This window comes from Vicugna pacos, chromosome 32 (genome assembly GCF_048564905.1).
Source record: "Vicugna pacos chromosome 32, VicPac4, whole genome shotgun sequence".
In the NCBI taxonomy this organism is placed as follows: domain Eukaryota; kingdom Metazoa; phylum Chordata; class Mammalia; order Artiodactyla; family Camelidae; genus Vicugna; species Vicugna pacos.
Genome location: NC_133018.1, coordinates 17,350,343 through 17,374,071, shown reverse-complemented (window position 1 = coordinate 17,374,071; position 23,729 = coordinate 17,350,343). Strand labels below are relative to the sequence as shown.

General features: G+C 45.3%; 1 protein-coding gene and 1 long non-coding RNA gene across 14 annotated transcripts in view; one reads left to right on the top strand and one right to left on the bottom strand.

Moving 5' to 3' along the window:
- The window catches only part of ATXN2 (ataxin 2), a 108,133-nt gene extending 106,445 nt beyond the window's left edge, over positions 1 to 1,688 (bottom strand). For 11 of the 12 annotated variants that reach the window (XR_012066326.1, XR_012066328.1, XR_012066329.1 and 8 more), the window contains exon 1: positions 811 to 1,366. Coding sequence is in view for 7 of the 12 variants with exons in the window: in XM_072953174.1 (XP_072809275.1) it covers positions 811 to 1,040 (230 nt within the window). In the remaining 5 variants the exon portion in view is untranslated. Of the gene's footprint in view, positions 1 to 810 lie in introns of all 12 variants that reach the window. The other variant, XM_006204840.4, reaches the window with a different exon arrangement.
- On the top strand, positions 795 to 21,769 carry LOC116276582 (uncharacterized). 2 transcript variants are annotated; one of them, XR_012066331.1, is made up of 6 exons: positions 795 to 1,041; positions 17,448 to 17,544; positions 18,067 to 18,165; positions 19,233 to 19,460; positions 20,062 to 20,133; positions 21,384 to 21,769. It is a non-coding gene; the product is annotated as an uncharacterized lncRNA (long non-coding RNA). The 2 variants fall into 2 exon arrangements; XR_012066332.1 differs by lacking the exon at positions 18,067 to 18,165.
- Positions 21,770 to 23,729: the final 1,960 nt, after the last annotated feature.

Here is a 23,729-nt window from a genome sequence, read left to right as displayed (position 1 = left end):
TTGCGGGGGAAGGAGGGAGACCGGGAGGGGGCCGGGCACTCCCCACCCCTTCCTCAGGTGGGGGAGGGCGGAACGCTGCGGGAGACTGCACAGAGCCCCACGATCCAGGGAGTTCTGGAGCCCCGCCGCCACCTTAGATTTAAACGGGGAGGGGTGCAGGGGGCCACTGCCCACCCACCTCAACCCAGTCCTTCGCTCTTTCCCAGGCAGGGAGGGGGGTGGGTAAGGAGACTGAACAGACCCCAAAGACTCCAGATGAGCCCTGAGGCTGCCACTTTAACGGGCGGAGGGAACGCTGCCCTAACTCTTTCCCCCCTTCCTCGTTATTCCCCAATGGGGGCAGTTGGCAAGTTTCGGGAGACAGAATCAAGACCAAGACCCTTCCACGTTAATATTTAAACCGGGAGTGGGGGCGCTGCCCAAGCATCCCCTCTACTGGGGGGGCAGAAGAGGCTTAAAGAAGGCCAACAGAAGCTGACAATTGCTAAGACCTGTGAACCCCTCCCAAACACTTAAATGGAAAAGGGGAGGCTGCCCAGTCCTTCCATCTTGACCGTTTGGGGGAGGGGGTGGGGATGTTGCAGGAGGCTGGACAGGGCCTGACATTCCCAGAGGGCTCCCGCGGTGCCCCCCACCCAATCCTCCAGGCTCTAGACGGGAGCCCCACCCCCACTGCGGGTCCCCAGCCCACCCCCCCTTCAAGCCCGGCCGGTCACGGGGCGGGGACCGCGGTGCGGACCGCGGGGGAGGGGACGCGAGGCCCAGGCTAGTCCAGGCCCCGAGCGAAGGAGGCTGGGGCGCGACACCCACCTGCCCAGGCCCGGCCGCCCGCCGCCTGCGCTCGCCGCCGCCACCGAGGAGGAGGAAGCCGCGGCCGAGGACGACGACACGGAGGACGAGGACGGCGACGGCGCGGCTGCGGGAGACGTGAGAAGGCCGCCGCCGCCGCCAGGCTTGCGGGCATTGGCGGCCGCGGGCTGCTGCTGCTGCTGCTGCTGCTGCTGCTGCTGCTGCTGCTGTTGTTGGGGCTTCAGCGACATGGTGAGGGGCCCATACACCGGCCCGCACGCCGGGCGGGGACAGCCGGGAGCCGGGCGCGCCGAGGAGACGCCGGAGCGCGGCGGGGACGCGCGGGCGCCGAGCGGGGTGGCGCGGGTTGGTGCGGCCGGGGGGGCGCCCGGGCTGGCAAGGGGGAGAAGGAGAACGACGAAGGGACGGGGTGGCCCGCCGAAACGGAGGAAATGCCGGGAGCCGGGCCGGACCGCGCCGCCGCCGTTGCCGTTGCTACCAAAACAGTCTGAGGCGGAGGGAAGCGAGCGCTGCCCAGAGGGAGGGGGGCCGGGGCCAGGCGGGGGAGGGGCGGCGGAGGGATACGGTCCCGGAGCCCCGCCGCCGCCGCCGCCCCGCCCGCCCCGCCGCGCCGGCCGCGGGAGCGAGCGCCGCCCCGGCCACCTGGCCGCGGCGAAGCGGCGAGGTTCGATGGCGGGGCCCCGAGGAGCTGTGGCCGCCGAACGCATCAGAGGCCGGGCACACCGAGGTGCCGCGTGGCGATGCGAAGTGGGCGCGGAGGTGCGGTATGGGGACTCTTTACCGGAAGTCGGAAGGGTCGGACGGAAGCAGAACGTGAGGCGGCCCCGGGGCCGGGAGGGACACGTGAGGAGCGGGCGCCGCGCTGGGCCGCGTTCGCGGGGGTCGGGTGAGGGCCCGGCAGCCGGCCCTGCCCGGATCCGCCCTCCTCGAGGCGGGTCTGCCCTTCGGAGAGGGCGTGCCTGTCTTCGCCTGCGGGGCCGGCTTAGTATAGAGGACCGGAGGGAAGCGTCTCTTCCCCGCCCCCGTGCCCCAAGTGTTCAACGTTCTCAGACTGCTGGGAGAGTCCGTATTTGCCCCCACCTGATGCAACCTTGAAAATGAACTGCGAGTGTCTTCAGGGTGGAGACTATGTCTTGCTACGTATAAAGCACCTAGAACACACGTATCCCATGATTTTCTTTGTATCCCCGGTACTTGGCACACAGTAAGCTCTCACCGTGTCATCTGGATGTCAAAGACAGGCCGTCCTGTCTTTCCTTGCCAAGACCAGCAGGGTTGGAATCCAGCAACCTCTCCGGGCCACCCACATCTGGTTACCTTTTCCCCACTTTTTTCACCCCAGCAACACTGTAACCAGAAAACTGTTTTGGGTATCTGACCTTCATTTGAACCCATTTTCCCTCATTTGAACTTCTTTTTCCTCATTCATGAGACTCCAAAGAAAACTTACATGATTGGTAAGAGTTATGGATAATGGGGTCCCTTTCGGTGGAGACAGAACAGACTACAGAAGAATGTGCGAACTTTAGACATTGGCCCCTTTATAAGTTTTACATTAACTTAGCTTGGTAGCCAGCACAGTACTCCGTTTTTTGGTTTTTGTTTTGTTTTTTAATGTGTTGCGGTTAAACTGGAAGCAAATGGATAACTTTCTTTTTTGAGTGAAGAATCTAATTTTTAACAATGAAATTATTTCAGGAAATGATAGAGGGAACCACCAAAACTTCCCTCAATCTCCCAGAATTGTCAGATAAACTTGGAAAATGATTAAACCATGAGTCTCCAGTAGCCAAATTGAAATTAATCTCCTAGATAGTCCAGGCAAAAATGATTATTATATTCTGCAAACACTTCAAATGTAGGATAGCAGCTCTATCTTCCATCTGAGGTAAAAAAAGAAGTTGATGGGGGAAAGAGTAACATTCCTTTAAACCGACAGTTGCAAAATCCTTTAAAAATTAACCCAAAGGAAATTAAGATTAAAAAACAGAATGAAGGGAAAAAGAAAAATAGAAGGACCAAAATAGAAATACAGTCAACTTTCTCTGGTTTAATTATTTGGCAGTTAGCCATATCTGGGACCAAGGTCCCAGAATTTGGTGTTAGGACCAAATTCCAGATAGACGGGAGATAGAAAGGAAGTGGAAAGTCCTGAAGCTGACAGAGCTGAACTTGATTCCATTTATGCTGAGAAAGCTCAAGTTTTCACTTACTATTGAAAATATATTTTGAAAGTTTTATTGAGGTATAACTTAGTATGAAATTCACCCATTGTATATATATATAATTCAATGATTGTCAGTGAATTGGCAGAGTTGTGCGATTATCACCACTAATTTCAGAGCATTTCTATAACCCCAAAAGAATCCTTTATACTTATTTGCAGTTGCTCTTAATTCCTATCCTCAGCCCCACCTGCCACTAATCTACTTTCAGTCTCAATGGATTTGTCTATTGGGGACATTTCATATATATGGAATTTTACAGTGTTTTTGGCCTTCTTTCACTTGGCATAATGTTTTTGAGGTTTATCCATGTCATCGCACGTGCCAGCATTTCATTCCTTATTATCACTGAGTCGTATTCCATTGCATGGATATACAGTTGACCCTCTATATCCACAGGATCCGCACCCTTCGATTCAACCAAGCATAGATTATGTAGATATATATATTTTATTCCCTAAAGTTCCAAAAGGCAAAACTTACATTGATCAAGCTCTGACAACTATTTACATAGCACTTACATTGTATTTACGATAATTTACATAGTACTTACATTATATAGTATTAGGTATTATAATCGAGAGGTGATTTAAAGTATTCGGGAGAATGTGTGTAGGTTATGTGCAAATACTATACCATTTTATGTAACGGACTTGAGCATCCTCAGATTGCTATTGGTGGGGTTCCTGGAACCAGTTCCCTATGGACAGTGAAGGATAACTCTACCACATTTTGTGTTTACTCACCAGTTGGTGTACATTTTGATTGTTTCAAGTTTTGGATTATGAATACTGCTGCTATGAACATTTGTAAGCATATGTCTTCATGTGGACATGTTTTTATTTCTCTTGAGCAGATGCCTAGTAATGGAATGTTGTGTGATATGGTAAATTTAAATTTAACTTTTTTAAGATTCTGTCAAATTCTTTTCCAAAGTGACTATGCCATTTTACATCCACACCTGGAATGTTTGAGGGTTTGTCATTAAAATTTGATTTCTGCATTTATATTAAAATAGAAACAAAGGGAAGCTCAATTCTATCTACACACCCCCATTTTCCTTGTGGAAGGAGGATCGACACCCAAAACCAAGGAGTATCTCTTATTGCAAGCTCTTCACTTGAATTCTAGATCTCTGAAGACATGGTTATTTAACAACTGTGATGTCAGATGGCTGCAGCTTTAGATGAAAATGTCAGGATAGGGCACCTTAAGACAAAATGTTATGGCAGCAGCCATTAAGGTAACCCCCTATGATCCTGTTCTCCTGGTGTTCAGACCCTGTGAAATCCCTTCCACTTCAATAAGAACTAGGCCTAGTGGCTTCCTTCGAACAAAAAGCTAGACAAAATTACGGGTTTTCTCTTCCAAGATTAAGTTACAAAAAGACCCTGGCTTTTGTACTAGGCTACCCGCTCTCACACAATTGCCTTGAAGAAGGCTAACTCCCAGGTTGTGAGCTGCCCTATGGAGAGGCCTACATGGGCAAGGAACTGTTATCTCCAACCACAGTGAGAATCTGATGGCCACCAACAAGCCATGTGAGTGAGCTTGGAAAAGGATCATCCCCTAGTCAAGACTTGATATGACTGTAGCCCTGGTCAATGTACCTTATTAGGCTTTATTGGAGACCCTGTGCTAGAGACACTCAGCTTAACTGCACCAGAGTCTTAACCCATTTGTTGTTTAAGTTGTTAAGTTTTGGGATAATTTGTTACACAGCAATAGGTAGCTAATACACATGACCCTCAAAAAGTGCATTTCCTTTGATTTCCATGTACATTCAGAATTCTTTAAAGACAAATGCTGAAGTCAAGAACTAACATATCCAATAGAAGTTGAATTTTTGAATGCATCCCCCTGCCGCAAATGATTTTCAGGCAGCCACTTAAACAAAAATCAACAAGTGTCCTTGGGGAGTTATCACCAAAGACAGTGAGGAACATTGCCCTGAAAGGGTTCAGATATTGAGAAGAATTGCTAAAATACTTCAAAAATAGCTGTGGCCATTTCAACCACTATTTCAGAAATCAAAAAAAGTATCAAGTGAGAAGCCATATAGAGACTTTCAAACTTGGGAATCGAGTCCTGTGGATTCTGTACTTGCTTTCTGATTTTCAATGGCCCTTCAACGAGCCACATGGCCCTTTAATTTTCATCACTTCAATGATTAATCAAGTCTGAGGATTTGGAGATGAAAAACTGATGTAGTCATGCAAAGCAGAAATGCGTAGAGTGATTTGCTATCATTCAGTCCAGTAGCACACGTCAGATGATCCAGTATTTCCAGCAATTCATTTTTCTGCAATCATTTCTTTTCAGCTCTCTTCATTTGAACATGTTTAATGTATGATGATACATTATTCACTCAATACTCTTGATTTCGCTTTCAAAAGCATGAAAATTAATTCAAATCAAAACGAACGCGCACCCCCTCTAAATCCATCCTCTTCAAGTTTTTGTACAGACCAATCCTCATTTAAAAAAAAAAAAACAGCAGATGTAATTTCAAAAATAGGACCATGGCTAATTAAACCAGTGTTTTTTTCTAACCATGGTTACTCAGAATTCTTAGAGGCTAATCTATTTGTAGACACTCCAGGAATCCCAAAAGACTAAAAGCAATTTAGAAAAAAAAAAAAGGAAAGAAAGAGTATATGATGTGATGCTTCCAGGAGGGCATTATTTACACACCTTTATGACTTTCCTATAGGTTTGAAAAAAACTGAGTGGGGTGTGGCAAAATAGTAGGAAACAGCAACATTATTTGAAAAGCTTTTTAAGTGAGCCGTTTCCTCCACACGAGCATACTTCTGGTTGTTAAGTTGCTCATTTTGTTTTACCTTGTGGGATAGAATAATGATGCAGTGACATTATTCACAAGGCAAAAGCTGGATGCCAGCTGAAATAGACACAGAAGAAAGAATTCTTTATTTTTCATTGGAAATGCTTGTGCTGTGCAGAGCCAGACATTTAAAGAAACTCAGCCTTTTGTTTTTCTTGGTTCCCTCTTTTTGTTTTCATTCACCCTCTTTTGGGGGTGAATTTTGTGAGTAGCCTGTTGTTTCAGGGGCCACAGATTTATGGAAAGCCAGAGATACGAGATATGCACCACTTGGAGAATGTAGGAGGGATTTAAAATGGATATGTGCAGGACTGGGGACAGCTGAGCTGGCCGTTAGCGTGGGGATCTTGTTAAGTTTGCCACAGGATACCGTGAGCCCTACAATGGGACCCCAGAGGGATCAGACTATAATTAATACTGTCAATGCTGACCTATGATCTTACAAGAGGGGCTTGGATTCTCCTTTCCAAGTGGAAGTAGATAGGGGCTTAACAATACTCACTGTCTTGCTAAACTCTCATGTTACTAAAACTGTTACTTTTCTGTAAGGGCTCAGGAATGATAATGATAATAATTGCGGACCCTTCTATAGCATTTACCATGTGTCAGCTCTGTTCTAAGTTTTTCTACATAATAACTAATTTAATCCTCACAACAATGCATTGATTCTCAATGGGAGGGGAGAATTTTGCCTCGCCCCCTAGAGGACATGGGGAATGTCCAGAGGCATTTTTGGATGTCACAACTGAAGGGGAAGTGTTACTGGCATCTTGTGGGTAGAGACCAGCGACGCTGTTTAACATCCTACAATGCACATGACAGAGAATTATCCAGCCCTCAATGTCAAAAGTGCTGAGGTTCCTTGAGAAACCCTGCAGTCACCCTACGAAGTAGATTAAGATTATTATTCCCCCCCCTTTTTTTTAATGGAGGTACTGGGAATTGAACCCAGGACCTCGTGCATACTAAGCATGAGCTCTACCACTGAGCTATTCTCACCCCGCTATTATTCCCGTGTGATAGGTGGGGAGACTGAGGCATACAGCGAGGTTAAGCCACTTTGCCTAAAGTCACACTCATTAAGTGACAGAGCTGGGATTCAAACCCAGGCAGTCTGTCTCCAGTCTGGGCTCTAAACCACTTTGCTCTTTGACATAGTGAAGGTCCAAGCTGACCCTCTTGGAAAAAATAAACTCTCCTTGGTTTCATCAAATGCAAGCTTCTCGGAAGCTGGCACCATGGATTACTGCCTGTGTCTTGATTAGAGAAATAACTATTGTAGAAGTCACCATCTTCAGGAACAAGCTGGCAGTGCCTATCAAAACCGAAATTGCGCCTTCCCCTTGGTTCAACAAGGGTGAAAAGATGAATGTACAAGGATAATCACTGCAGTGTTGTTTGGAACAAAGAACAGAAACTCCATCAGCAGAGGACGCTTAGCTGCCTTGCAGGGTGTCCCACATACAATGGAATATAGACTATTCTCAGCTGGTCAATGAGAAAGAGGTAGATCTTTGCACTGATTCAAGGATCTTTAAGATCTGTTGTTAAAAAAAAGAAAAAGGAAAAGGAAAAAAGGTAACCATATTAGGCAATGTATATGTTAATTCACTGGACTGTAGTAACGTTTCACAAAGTCTACATGTATCAAATCGTCACAGTTCACTTTAAATATGTATAATTCTATTTATCAGTTATACCTCAGTAGAGCTGGAGGGGAAGAAAGACCTGTTGTTAAGCCCAAAACAGAAAATTTTAAAATAAAACAAAATAATAAAGCATAAGTGTGTAGAATATTGTTGCATGGTATACACCTACTTCTGTATGGTTTGGTTTGGGGTTGTTCGTTTGTTTGTTTGTTTAGTGGAGGTGCTGGGGATTGAAGCCAGGACCTGTGCATGCTAAGCATGAGCTTGACTGCTGAGCTATATCCACCCCGCTACCTGCATTAAACAGAAGGGAAGTATTATGACTCTGTGTGTGAGTGTGTATACATATATTTTTACTGTGTATATATGCATACATCTAGAATATCTCTAGATGAGGCCAAGAAAACTGACACTAGGGGACCACGGACCCTTTATACTGTTTGAAAAGTTATTTTTGAAAGTTTATTTTACCATGCACACATACTACCTTTTCCAAAAAAATTAAAAATAAAATGTTAGGACATCAGTAGGAATGACTAATATTTGTATCGCACCTCGTGGTTTACAAAACACTTTTATTTTCATTGTTTCCTTTGGCACTCACCCCGTTATAGGGATGGCAACACCAGAACAGAGAAGTGGCCTGAGTTACCCAAGGTCACTCACTGCTGACCTTGGGTACTGCCCTTCCTCATTTCCCAAAGTAAGATCAATTACTCTCCCTACCACTTTAATTTTGTTTTATTCAACCACAAACTGCCATTCTCAAACTCTAAGCGGTCAACTGTAGGTCACAGACATGGAAAAGAAAGGCCTGTTTCAGGAACTTTTCACCCCTGCATCCTTTTCTACCACATTTGTATTGTTTTCTGCTGAAATGCCATATTGGCCAAATGTTGGAGCTGCAGAAACAGGCAGAATCCTTCACTCCCACCATCTATACAGAGTCAGTCTGTACAAGCGGAGTTGATTGGATCTGATAGAGACTAATTCTCAATTTATATATGTTTGCTTCTTTGGGCCCGAAATGACATATGCTTCCTAATCAGACCTGCTGGTGGCCTCCAGCCATGGGCCACAATGAGGCCAACATCCAAGGCCACCCTTTAATGACCGAAGCATTTCCAGGCAGTGAGGGGGACAGCTGAATAGCTAGCCTTCTCTACCCACATGTTTCCATCATATGTGGTTGGCACAGTTTGCATTCACCCACTGCATAAAGCTTACTTCTCTTCCAGTTAATAGCTTGTGATGTGGTCTTGTAAACACTGAAGCCAAGAAACCGCAGGGACCTTTTAGGGAACTGCTGTAAGTCATCAGCCTTCTGCAGGCCTGAAGTGAGTTGGAGCTGAGGCCCTATGAGAGTTGGTTTTGCTCTCCTTTGATTGGGGTTCTCTTCCATTACACATGTGATTGACTTCTGTCTTCAGAGGGTGGATACAGGACAAATCTTCATGTAGCAATAAGCAACAGATAGGCTTCTGGCATCCTGGAAATGACTCGGGAATCCTGTTACTATGATTTCTAATGATCTTGGCCCATGGTTCTTTTTTTTTTTTAAGTTATGTAAGACTTCTAGAAACATCCTGAATATTTGTGTATCAGTTAGCATTCACTGTGTAACAAACCACCCCCCAACATAGTGGCTTGAAACAACAAACTTTTTTATTCCTTAAAATTCTGTGGGTTGACTGAACAATTCTTCCATTTCTAGGCTGGCTCAACTGGGGTTGGATGGTCTAGGATGGCCTCATTAACATATCTGGCCGTTGACTCTATGTCAGCTGGAAATGACAAGGACAACTTGGCCACATGTCTCTAACCATTCAGCAAGTTAGCATGGGTTTATTCACATAGTGGGGGTCACAAGAGCAGCAAGAGAAGGCAAGCCCCAAGGCACAGGCACAGACACTTTTCAGGTCTCTTCTTCGGTCGCATTTTCTAATGTTGCGTTAGTCAAAGCAAGACATGTGGCCAAGCCCAGATTTGAGGGGTGGTGAAATAGACTCCATCTCTTGATGGAACAAGCTGGAAAATCACTTTGCAAAGGATGGGTATATAGGGAGGAAAGAATTTGTGGCCTTTTTAATGGTAATCTGTCACAATTAGGGATATTTGGAAAATCAATTCAAAAAAAATTCTTTGAGCATGATGCTTGATAAAGAAAAATTTTTTTGAAACAAGATGCCCCCTAATATTCAGAAGAAAGCTGAGAAGCCTACTTTTAATAATCTGATGACTTCCAAATCTCCAGAGTCTTGGTCATCTCATTCAAGCTAGAACCGGGGGGAGGGTATATAGCTCAGTGGTAGAGTGAATGCTTAGCATGCATGAGGTCCTAGGTTCAATCCTCAGTACCTCCAAAAAAAAAAGTAAATATAAATAAATAAACCTAATTACTTCCCCCCAAAAATGACTGCTAGAACCATCCTGATGAAAATAGAACCCAGGTGTACCTTCTGCAAAGCTGACTATGATGATTAATTTTATGTGTCAACTTCATCGGACCATGGATGGCCAGATGTCTGGTTAAACATTACTTCCAGCTGTGTCTGTGAGGTTGTTTCCAGAAAAGATTACCATTTGAATTGGTAGACTGATTGCCCTCTCCTGCATGTGTGGGCATCATCTAACCCACTGAGGACTCACTGGAACAAAAAGGGAGAATTCTCTGCGTGACCACTTGAGCTGGAGCATGGGTCTGTCTTCTGTCCTCAGACTGGAACTTACACCATCAGCACACTTTTGTGCCCAGCCCTTCAGACTTAACGTTGGAACTACGCCACTAACATTCTTGGGTTTCCAGCTTGTAGGTGGCAGATTGTGAGGCTTCTTAGGCTCCATAATCATGTGAGCCAATTCTTTTTTTCTTTTTTTATGTGAGCCAATTCTTTATAATCTCTCTTTCAACAGAGAGATAGATAGATTAGAGAGAGAGAGAGAGAGAGATGGATAGCTTGATCTCCTGTTGGTTCTGTTTCTCGGGAGAACCTTGACTAATACGCTGACTCTCCAGAAGTGCCATCACATGACCTGGAGAAGATCATCCTTGTTGTCCTTCATCAACAGTGAGGCCTGCACCACTACATGTTCTTGAAGTGCAAGGAAACTGTTGGAGGCTGTGTTGCAGGAAAACAAAAGGAGAACAGGCCACGTGATGAATGGCCCAAGCCCTGCTTGTAGAGATAAGACAGCCAGGCATGGGGGTGAAACTTTCAGCTTTCATCCAGATTTTTGGCCTGGTCTGTAAATCCATGATTTTCCTTCTCCTCCCCATGGGCCTGATTAAACCCTTTGATCTCATTTTTATTGGGCAATGTTATTACACCACTTTACAAAATAGACCATGTACCCCAGGCTGACCTTAAAAGCCTTCTTCCCCTACTCCTTGTAGGGCATTCAGAGTTAGCAGAATACTCAACAATGCTGGATGTAAAAAGGGGGAAGGCAGATAGTAGGTGCTTAAAAATGTTCAAATGAATGAAGGCCAGGAAGGGAGGAAGGAGAGATGATGGAGGCAAATGAATGAAGAGAATGTATTAACATATTTTCTAAGATGTCCAACTTGGACTCTTCACAAGCTTTGCTGAGATATAATTCACATCCTATATAATTCACTCATTTAAAGTGTGTACAATTCAGTAGTTTTTAGTATATTTACAGAGTTGTGCAACCATCACCAGAGTATAATTTCGAACATTTCTTCAACCCCAAAAAGGAATCCCATACCTGTTAGCAGTCAGTCCAAATTCTTCCCTTCCCCCAGCCCTTAGCAACCACTAATCTACTTTCTGACACTTAGGCTATTTCTTTTTATTGTAGTGAAATATACATAGCATAACACTTACCATTCTAACCATTGTTAAGTGTACAGTTCAGTGGTATCAAGTACGTTCACATTGCTTTGCAACCATCACCACCATCCATCTCTGGAACTTTTTTCATTATTGCAAACTGAACTCTGTACCCATTAACACTAACTCCCCGTTTTCCCTTCCCCCTCTGCCCCTGCTAACCACCATTCTACTTTCTGTCTCTGAATCTGACTACTTTAAGCACCTCATATAAGTGGAATCATACAAGACCTGTCCTTTTCTGTCTGGCTTCTTTCACTTAGCATGATGTCTTCAAGGTTCATCCATGTTGTAGCAAGTGTTAGAATCTCCTTCCTCTTTAAAACTGAATAATATTCTATTGTGTGAATATCACAACCTACTCGTTCCCCATAATTCAGAGAAGAAAATTGAGTCCTAGAAAAGCTTAAATTCCCAGGGGACAGCTAGCAAACAGTAGTCTGGGTGTGAATATGGGATGTTGAGTTGTAGGTCTGAATTCTTCTGCACCCATGTGCAGAGATCATCTGCACTAAGATACCCCCTGGAGCGTTGTAATAACCAAACCAGAAACAGCGTCAGTGCCCATTAGCAGGGGAACAGTTAGATACAGTGTAAGACGCCCAAACAGCAGGACAGGGTGCACATGTTGCAAATAATGAAGCAGCTCTATTTAGATAAATAAGGAAGCATCTCTAAGATATTACCAAGAGAAAAAAACAAGGTACTAAACAGTGAGTACTAAACTGCTAACATTTAGATTTTTTAAATGGTGGGGCAGGAAATAACATATAAGCCCATGTGTGCTTAGACTATGTCTGGAAGGCAACGAATGGATAATGGTTTCTCCCTGGGAAGGAGAATTGGTGACCAGAAAAAAGGAGACCTGTTATTTACTGGGTACCCCTTGGGAACTCTTTGAATTAATTAAATATTACCTTTGCTTACAGCTTTATAGAGGTGTAACTGACATACAGCAGACTGTATGTTTAAAGTGTTTCATTTATGACTTCTAACGTACATACATCTATAAAACATCACCACAATCCAGATAGGAACATATGCATCATCCTCTTAAGTTTCCCTGTGTCCTTTTCTAATCCGTCCCACTGTCCCCAGTATTACTTTTTTTTTAAGTGAAAAAAGTAACAATAACCCAAATGTCCACCAATGGATGAATGGATACGTACAATGTGGTCAGTCAATACAGAGGAATATTTTATTATTCAGTCTTAAAAAAGAAGGAGATTCTCGGGGGGAGGGTCTAGCTCAGTGGTAGAGTGCCTGCTTAGCATGCATGAGGTCCTGGGTTCAATCCTCAGTACCTCCATCAAAATAAATAAATAAATGTAATACCCCCCCCAAAAAAAATCAAAAACATTTTTAAAATTAGAAAGAAAAAAAAAAGGAAGAAGATTCTGACACAAGCTACAACATGGATGAACCTTGAAGACATCATGCTAAGTGAAAGAAGGCAGACCCAAAAGGGCAAATACTGCGTGATTCCACTGACACGAGGTACTTAAGTAGTCAAATTCAGAGAGACAGAAAGTAGAATGGTGGTTTGTCAGGCGCTGGGGAGAGGGGGGAATGGGGAATTAGAGTTTAGTGGGTGCAGAGTTTCTGTTTGGGGTAATGAAAAAGTTTTGGACCTAGATAGTCATGATGGTTGCAAAACACTGTGCGTGTAATTAGTGCCAACGAGCTGTACACTTAAGTGGTTAAGATGGAAAATTTAATACACATTTTACCACAATTTTTAAAAGTAGCAATAAATAATAAACTACTGTCAGATGGATTTGGTGCTAAGAGAATATGTAGATGCTTTACTTACATATCATTAACAGTTATTATTTATTATTATTACATTTATTTGCATATTATTATTACATAAACCCCAAGGGGTTCAAACTCAAAGTTCAGTAACAGGCTTATCCACAGGAAGATTATTTGTGTTTGTAAAAGTGTCCACTGTTGGAATAGGTGGTCTGCCTGTGTTTCATCTAAATCCTGCCATCTCTCTTCCACTGAAGGACATCCCCAGAGCACTGCTGTCCCCTGACTCATTCTCCTCAGCAAACCAACATGCTATAGCACCTCTGGTCTTTACAAAAGTAATCGTCTCCTGACGCTTACCTCCCTAGGGCTTCCCTCCATCCCCTCTTCCTCCATTCCCCTTCTCTCTGAGCCCTGCCCCTTCAAAGAAATGCTTTCATCAAGGTCCCTGATGGCTGCCCCACTGCAGAATCCCACAGCAAATTCTCAATCGTCATCTTACTGGACTTATCAGCAGGTTTGTCCAGGTTGATCACTGCTCTTTCTGGAGACACTCCTGTCACCTGCCTCCCTGGCCTTGACTCTCACGTGGTTCTCCCCATCCCTCATTGGTCCCTCCTCACTTCCTTGACCTCCCAGCATGGACACACCCTCGGTTCAGCCCATCTACGCGCCTTAGACGGTCTCATCCAATCCTGTCGCCTTAAGTACCACAAATTCCCTGAAGAGTCCCACGTTGTTTCTTCCAGCCCCTATCCCTCATGAACTCCACTTACTTGACATCTCCCACTGAGATTCCTAATGGACTTCTTCAAACTCTGCAGGTAACCAGAGCTCAGCTCTGCTCGCCTCAGTCCCCTGCCCCTGCCCCTGCCCCGGAAACTCTGCCTTAAGTGTTTCAGCTGCTCAAATACATCACCACCACCAGTGACGAACTGTCCTTGGCTCCTCTTTATCTCTCTCTACACCTGCAGTACATCAGCAGATCCTGTTGGCTTCACCTTTAGATATGATTATGTCCGGAATCTGCTGTATCCCCCACCCCCATCGCTCATACCCTCGTCCAAGCCACCATTATCTCCCATCCTGATGATTGCTAGGGTTTCCTCCTAAAGTGTTTCCTCGCTTCCATTCTTCCCTCACAATTAAGTCATTTTTTCCAAATAACTTCCACAGAGATCCTTTAAAAACACAAGTCTTGGCATGTGGTTCCCGTGCTAAAAATCTTCTAATGGCTCCCATGTCAGAGTAAATGCCATATACCTCACCTTGACTTCTAATATCTGACAGTTCACTACCTCCTCAACCTGCCACTCTTTCCACTCTTCCTCCTGCTCACTCCAGCCCAGACACACAGACCTCCTTGGTGTCTCCCAGCATGCCGAGTCCACCCGCCTCAGGGCCTTTGCATTTGCTGCTCCATCTGGCTGGAATGCCCATCCCCGGGTATACACATGGCTCAGTCTTTCACTTCATTCAGATCATAGACCTCATTTTGGTTTCTTCTTCCTTGAGCACCCTATTATATCCCATAGCACCCACCTCATCACGCTGCACCCCCGTAACCTGTTACATTTTTCTTCAGACCATGTATCACTACTAAATACATATGAGGTCGTTTCCTTGTCATCTGTTGCCTCCCACTCTAAAGTAGGGCCAATGGCAGGAACTTTACTGTTTGCATTTCCAAAGCCTAGAACGTTGCCTGACACTTAATAGATGCTCAGCAAATATTTTAGTGAAGTAAAGACTATTTAAATTAATGAACTTTAAATGCAGTTATGTGTGTCGCGTGTGTATGTGGGTTGTGCTTTTTGAATACACTCCTGGAGAAGCAGGGAAATGACTGAAAGGTAAAAGAGATCTATTCACATATCCGTATCTGCATCTATCAACACCTCTCTATCTGTATAAGTACAGACAACACCAAGAGTTTATTGGAAATGGACCCAGATATGTCTCTACTGTATCTGCATCGCTATCTATCCGTATTCATATAGATAAATATAAATGCTAGATATGTCTGAGTGCATTTCCATTAAACTCTTCTGATCATGGTCAGATTAATACAAATACATGTAACAAGTTGATTTCTGGCTGTTTTTCTTTTTTTCCTGCTTTGTTCCGTTGTAACAAGGAGATCACAACTCTTCCCATTTTTCTGTTTCAGTGTTGTCAGTAGAGGTTTCCACTCTTCTCCTGTTAGTTTTCATTTTTATGCACATCTTAGTGAATTTTACTTCCTACGGGCATTTCTGAGGACATTTCTAACCTCAGATTGTTCAAAAGCCCCGCCTTATTGGGATAGATGAGGGGTAAAAGCCTAGTTTTCTTCCTTGCATCTTTTTTTTTCTTTGTTTTACAAAAATCAAATGTAAGACTGTGACCCTGTTGGTCTGAAATAGATAATTAGGTAATTAATGGGCACCTCTAAAATCTCTCTTGCCACCACACACCTCCTAGGGTGGTCATGTTCAAAACAATGGAAAATAACGTGTGCTGGCAAGGATGTGGAGAAACTGAAACCCTCGTTCACTGCTGGTGAGAATGTGAAATGGCAGAGCTGTTTTAGAAAACAGTTTGGCAGTTCCTCAAAAAGTGAAACACAGAAGTACCATATGACTCAGCAGCTTCATTCCTAGGTGTACACCCCCAAAATTGAAAACAGGTACTCAAAAAAATATATGATGTGTGCATGCATGTGCATAGCAGCACTATTCACAGTAGCCAAAAGGTGGAAACATCACAAAGGTCCATAATTGAATGGATAAACAAAATGTAATATATCCATGCAATGGAATATTATTCAGTCATAAAAGAGAATTAATTTCTGATACTACCACAAATGAACCTCAAAAACATTATGCATATATAAACAGCTCATACAACTTAATAACAAACAAACAAAGAACCCAATCCAAAAACGGGCAGAAGACCTAAACAAGCAATTCTCCAAGGAAGATATACAAATGGCCAATTGGCACATGAAAAAATGCTCAATATCACTAATTATCAGAGAAATGCAAATCAAAACTATAATGAGGTATCACCTAACACCAGTCAAAATGGCCATTATTTGATAGTCCACAAACGATAAATGCTGGAGAGGGTGTGGAGAAAAGAGAACCCTCCTACACTGTTGGTGGGAATATAGTTTGGTGTAACCATTATGGAAAACAGTATGGACATTTCTCAAAAAACTAAAAGTAGATTTACCATATGATCCAGCAACCGCACTCCTGGGCATTTATCCAGAGGGAACTCTAATTTGCAAAGATATATGCACCTCAATGTTCATAGCAGCACTATATACAATAGCCAAGACATGGAAGCAACCTAAATGTCCAATGACAGATGACTGGATAAAGAAGTTGTGGTAGACACAAAATTGTAAAATGACTATAGCTCAATAAAAAAATGTTAAAAAAAAAGTTGTGGTATATTTATACAATGGAATACTACTCAGCCATAAAAAGAACAAAGTAATGCCATTTGCAGCAATGTGGATGGACTTGGAGATCGTCATTCTAAGTGAAATAAGCTAGAAAGAGAAAGAAAAATGCCATATGATATCACTCATATGTGGAATCTAAGAAAAAAAAAAAGAGGACACTAATGAACTCATTTACAAAACAGAAACAGACCCACAGACATAGTAAACAATCTTATGGTTACCAGGGAAAGAGGGTGGGAAAGGATAAATTTGGGAGTTTGAGATTTGCAAATGTTAACAACTATATATAAAAATAGATAAAAAACAGATTTCTTCTGTATAGCACAGGAAACTATATTCAATATCTTGTAATAAGCTTTAATGAAAAAGAATATGAAAACGAATATATTGCATGACTGGAACATTACGCTGTACACCAGAAACTGACACTTCGTAACTGACTATACTTCAATAAAAGCATTAAGACACAAAAGGCCACATCTTAAATGATTCCATGTACATGAACTGTCCAGAACAGGCAATCCATACAGACAGAAAGCAGACTGGTGACTGCCAGGGGCCAGGGGGAGGGGAGACTGGGGAGTGACAACTAATGAGTATGGGATTTCCTTTTGAGGTGATAAAAGTGTTTTGGAAGTAGACAGGGGTGGTTGCACAACATTGTAAATGTCACTGAATTGTTCACTTTAAAATGGTTAATTTTATGAATTTTAATTGAATTTCACTTCAATTAAAAAAAACCCTGTCTTGGCTTCACATTAGATCCTTTAATTTGCACAACCTTGACTTTCATTATGAAATAGTTCACATTTTTGCAAAGACCCAGTGATAAAAAACATTATTGTGTTTCTGCAGAGAACATAAATTACAACATTTCTAGGGCAGAGGGGACAAAACAGAGTTCCAAGTCAGAAAGGGAACTCCATTCATCTTACGCTTCCTTCTTCTTCTGGTAAGTATACACTACTGAAGAATCTGGGACTTAATTAAGTATTAAATTTAGCTCTTCTTTCTTGGAAACATCTTCCCTGCCTATCACAGTTACTCACCCCGGGGGACCGCCTACAGCTCTCACTGCTGGTTTCTCACCAGCATCTATTCTTTCCTTTCTCCTGGATTTTGTTCAGGCATCTCCCTTCCCCCACACAGCTCTGAGCCTCCAGGAAGCTGAGCCCAGCCCCAAAAGTGACTAAGCTTAGGACAATCCATTCCCCTTACCAGTGACTGGTTCAGGTATAATCACGTGACCCAGATCTCATGAATGAGATGTCAGGGGAAGCCTGACGGGTGGTACGGTGGCTTAAAAAACATGCCCACAAATTTTCCTATATGCCTGCCTTATTAGGCTGGACTCAGTCACTGACTTCAGACAAACTGGGTATGGTGGAAGTGCTGGTATGTCACTTGCAAGATTAGGTTATTAAAAAGACTGCGGCTTCCACCTGAGCTGGTACTCTCGCTCCCTCTTCCTCAGACAACTCAGTTTGGGGGAAGCCAGCTGCCATGTCACGAAGACACTCAGGCAACTTGTGGAGACACCCACATGGCAAGGAACCAAAGCCTCTTGCGACAGGTAGTGTGAAACTAAGGCCAACAAACATGTGAGTGATTTCAAGAACAGGTGTCGCCCTCGCCCAGCACAAAGCATACCTCCTCTTCCCTATTTAAGGCAAACACTCCATTTCAAGGGGCACAAAAACCTAGCACAAACTGGCTGGCGAATACTTTAGACTTGGGGACTCAAACGATGTCACTGGGACGTAGTCACTCTCCATTTCTCAGCTCTGTTATCGTTTGTGTTGACTTCATTCTGAGGCAAGCCCTCTTTCCATGGTAGCAAAGATGGCCCCCTACAGATCCAGGCTTCCCTTCTGACCAGCTTGGCAATCCCAGAAGACAGGATTCCAGCAAAAGTCCTCGGGCTAATGCTCATTGGGTAGGACTGTGTCACATGTCCTTTCATCAACCTATCACTGTGGCTGGGGGGTTAGAACATCCTGATTGGCCAGGCCTGGGTCACATGACTACCTCCAGAGTAGGAACAGACTATGCATCAAGATGTGGGGCAAAGACAGTTCCCCAAAGGAAAACTGCACTTAGGAGAAGAAGGAGAAAGTGAAAGCAACAGATATTCACCTAATTTTCAGTGTCTTTTACGGGTGACTGTAAACATGTCCAAATGTCCTCCAGCCTACAAACAAAAGGTTCACATCTCCCTTGAGCTTCTGCAGCTCACTCTCCTGCCTTTTGCTGCCAAGCTTCTAGTCTACCTTGGCTGCTCCACGTCCCGACTTTCTGTGCCCTCCTCAGTCCTGGACAACCAGGCTGCCAGCCCCGCGGGGTCACTCAGAGTGCTGTGGCAGTGGTCACCAACGACCCAGTGCCCTGTGCCCTTCCTGCTGTCTCTATCCTGCTTGGCCTCTCAGCCTCATACTAAACCACTGACCACCATTTCCTATGCCCCTGATAAGACAGGTTTCTGGACATCTTCCCAACTGGCCCTCCTCTGACTTCTCAGGCCACTCTTTTTCTGTTTCTTTCACTCCGGCCCAACTGCCGTCGCTCTCCAGGCTCTATCTTAAGCCTTCATATTGTCTTACATCTACACTCCCTTCTGGGAATTCTTTTTTACACCCATAGCCTTGGCCACACACAGCCAGTGATGAATCCCCAGATCTCCCCTGCTCTGAGCTCCAGACCCAACACATCAGCTGCCTGCTGTTCATTTCCACCTGGATGTCCTGCAGGACCTTCATGTTCAAGTTCACATCCATTGCCCTTCTCCTCCCGGCCAGCATCACCTCGCTCCCAAGTCCAGATTGCCTGGGCTGAACGCCAGTTCTACTCTTTGCTAGCCAAGTGATCACAGCTAAGTTGTCTCACTTTTCTTTCTGTGTCTCAGTTTCCTCGTCTATAAAATGGAGGTGATAACAGTACCTACCTTACAGGGCTGACTGAGGGTGTTATTTCATAATACTTGTCAAGTGCTTAGGACAAGGCCTGACACATGTTTGGTGGCTTAGTCTCAGGCAGAGGGGAAGCAGGAGAGTGATGGAAAAGAGGCCCCTGTGGAGTCGTCGGCATGACTGTTTTATTGATTAAAGTTAAAAAGATCTCTGTTCCTCCCACTTTGGTGTGCCCTACCTCCACTCAACGGAGCACCGTGTTTGTGTGTGTGTGTGTGTGTGTGTGTGTTGTGTGCACAGTGCCCACAGGGCTCCTCCACCTGACGCAGGACTCACTGATCCAGCCCTCGGGAACTTGGAGACCATTTCCCCATCTGTTTCCACTGCTCCATCCCCACTGACTGAACACCAAGCCACCACCTCTCACCTGAGCTTCTAAAAAGCCTCTCTGGTCTCCAGCCTCTGGTCCCCATCCATCCTTCCCACAAACACCCGAGTTCTCTCTCTAAGCTACCCTTCCAATCACACTGTCCTTACAAGTCTGTCATTTCCCTGCCCTCTAGGAGATGAAGTCCGAATTTCTTGGAGTAGCAGACAAGATCTTCACAACCAGACGCTGTTCTCGTACCCTGCCTGTATGAGTTTCCTATTGCTGCTGTAACAAATTGCCATGAATTTAGTGGACTAAAACTGCACAAATACATAATCTCACACCTATGGAGGCAGGAAGTCCAAAATGAGTCTTAGGGGGCTAAATTCAAGGTGCTGGCCTGGCTGATGTGAGTGAGCTGGGCGGGCAGACAGGGGACAACAGTCCCTGAGGCCTGTGCCACCCCCGAACTTGGCTTCATGAGAGCAAAGCAGTTCCCTTTTCTGCTTCTATCCGTTGGGGCTGGATTTCTGACACTTGTGCCTGAGTGAATCTTGACTAACAGATTTTACCTTGGTAAGAACTCATGGTCTACTGCTCTGCCTGCTGTAGGAACCCAGCAGCGATGACCCCCGACTGCCCCGATGTGCCCTGAGTCTCCTCCTGTCGCCTCTCCTGCTCCTCTCAGGAGGGAGTGATGCTGACAGGGGCAGCACTCAAGTCTGGGAAACAGAAAAGAGGAGGGAGAGTGGTGAATTCATCTCCTTGACAAAGACTTTATGATGATCTGTGATGTGAAAGAAGGCCCTAAAGTGGCACTTGGGGGCACAGTGTGTTAATCAAGACCCTTTCAGTGACAGAAAATCAAGAGAACCCAGATTAAGAGGATAAATAAATAAAGGAATGGCATTTATTGGCTTCGGTAACTGCAAAGTCCAGGAGAAGGGCTAACTTCAGGCATGGCTGGATCCAGAGTCTCAGACAAAGACATCAGGGATTGGTCCCTGTCTCTCCCCTCTGCTTTTTTTCCTCTATTGATTTTATTCCCAGGTAGTCTCTTCCCACATGGGAGAAAAGATGGTCACCAGCAGCCTCAATTTTTTTTATTACCAGCAAAGAAGGAATGTGAGATGTATAGAGGATAGTAAGGTCAGATAGAGTTGGAGACTCTCTCAATTAGGAATGCTTTACTCTGTAGTAATAGAACATCCAGCTAATGGGACTTAAATGATAGAGGTTTATTTCTTGCCTATATTCGTTGTCTAGAGATGAGTAATTCCAAGGCTGGTTCTCCCTGCATGCGAGGGGCCCAGCTTCTTTGCTCTGCCATCCTCAGCATGTCAGCAACATCGTCCCTCTGGATCACAAAATGGCTGCTGTAACACCAAGCATCATATCCTCACACAGAAGCATTCTAAGAAGGAAGGAGAGAGGGAGGGAGGAATGGAGAGAGGGAGGGAAGGAAGGAGGGAAGGGGCAAAAACTGCTTTCTTATTTTCACATTTTTCATTTCAGGGGGTAAAATCTTTTCCAGAAATCCTCAACAGACTTACTCCTCCATCTCACTGGCTAAAATCAACTCACATGACCACCCCTGACCAACCTCTTGCACAGGGAAATAGGACTGACAGGATCAACAGTGACCAGTCACTATTCATCTCTTTGCTAAGAGAGCAGGACAACTGTCCAGACATCCGCCCTCTCTGAGTGTCTGGGGTGAGGCCCATCCCCAGTCTCGGGAGGTGAATCATGACTGTCCTCATGGGACATGAGGGAAAGTCTCTTGGGAGGGCTCTGGATCAGATCTATGGTGAGACTGTTGAGCTGTTCATTTAACCAATCCAGAACGTGACCTACCTCCATTCTTGTTTTGTGAAATAATAAATCCCCTTACTGAGTGAGCCATTTTGAGCTGGGATTCTATTACTTGCAGCTAAAGGCATCCTCACAGATACATTCCTGTAACGCAGGCAGAATTTGCTCAAGCCAATACTTTCCACACTTGCCTTAAGGCTTCAAAGACAGAGGGCACGGGGCCTGCCAGCTCGCTCTGTCCTTCCAAGGTCCGTCCCAACTCCAGCTTTGTCTCTAAGCCTTTCCCCGCATGCCCCACCAGCTACCCTGCCCTCTTCTGAACCCTGTGGCATTTGTGTACATCATTCCCATTGCTCTTTCCAATTCATTCAGTGTGTGTTCAGGAAAGCCCTGCACATTCCAGGGCTGTGCCAGGTGCTAGTCTTAGGCCGGTGACCACGCCCAGGGCCTGCCTTCAGTCCTGTAAAGTCCCCTTGGTTACACCCTGCCTGGCCTCCCTCTCTTCCTTCCAATAGTCCTGTGTTGAAAGGCTTCCCTGGGCCAGACCTTGTGCAGATGAAGGAAAATGGTCCCTACCTTCAAAATGCACACCATCTAGCCGGGCCACCAGGGAGCAGGCTCGGGGCCACTAACGCAGCCCAGAGGAGAGCAGGGACGGCGGAAGCTCTCCCAGACGGTGCCCACATGGAGCTGAGCACTAGCTCCTTCCATTCTCCCAACAATCTTGTAAGGGGCAGATGCTATTCTCCAATTCTGCAGGAGATGAAATCACTGCACAGAGATGTCAAGAAACTTTCCCTAGATCACACTGCCAGGCGGTAGCTGAGCTGGGATTTGAACCCACACATAACCTCTGCACCACGGCAGTACCTGCCCAGGCTCGGTGGCTGACCTGCCAGATCTCTGCTTGTCCACAGTGAGCTCCTTGCAGGCAGGGTCACCATGCTGCTCATCTGTGTCCCCCAGAGCACCCTGCACTTAGTGAGCACTAGCTGAATACGCCAGGAGATAATATTATCTCCTACATGTGAATATTGACTGAGGAGCTCCTCTCCTCTTCCTGTGTGCCTGACAATTTACTAAACTCCGTGCTACGCACTTTACAGGCTGTATTATCATTACCCACGTTTTACAGGACAGGAAGTGAAGCACAGAGCGGGTATGAAATGGAACCAAGTTCACACAGCTAGTAAGGGGAGAAGCTGGGTTGGGAACCCAGGTAGCACCCTGGCTTAATTCCTTACCGGTCGGTGATGACAGCGCAGAACAGCGTGTTTGGAGGCTTGCCTCACACTAACGCTCCTATGGAAAGAAACTTTCTTAGGCAGGGGATGTTAGAAGCTAGGAGGGCGAGAGGCATGGGGTCTAAGTCTAGCTCTGTGCTGTGATGAGGTAAAGTTAACCTTTACCCAGACATTTGCTCCAGAAAACTAGGGACATAGGAGCGGATTCACAGCCTGGCTTCAGGGAGTTTCCAGTTACTGAAAGGAGATAGAAAAAGTACAAATAAAACTTTGGCACCTTGTCTTATATGTTATGAAGGGAGCCAACAGTTGAGACAAAGAATAACAGCAAATGGCCGGGCCAGGGGTAGCTCGGGGGTCACCCACTGGTCAGCAGGGGCGAGGGTGGGGGACAGCCTCTCCAAGGAGGGGGACACAAGAGCTAAGACCTACAGGAAGGGAAGGCCCCAGTCCTTCAAAGGGGTCGGGAGAGGCTTCCGCACAGTGAGAACAGCACACGCAAAGCTTCCGAGGTGGGAAAATGCTGGGCTAGTGAAACTCACGTGCTGAGGGTTGAACCGTGTCCCCCTCAAATTCCTATGTTGAAGATCTAAGTCCCACTGCCTCCAAATGGGGCCTGATTTAAAGTCTCTACAGAGGTAATCAAGTTAAAATGAGGTCACTGGGGTGAGTCCTACACCCAGTGTCTTTAAGGAGGAAGATCTGGACGCAGATGCACATGGGGAGCAAGCCCTGTGAGGTGGCAATGGGGCTGCCGGCGACACCGGGGACACCGGGAGAGGAAGAGGACCTGGAACAGAGC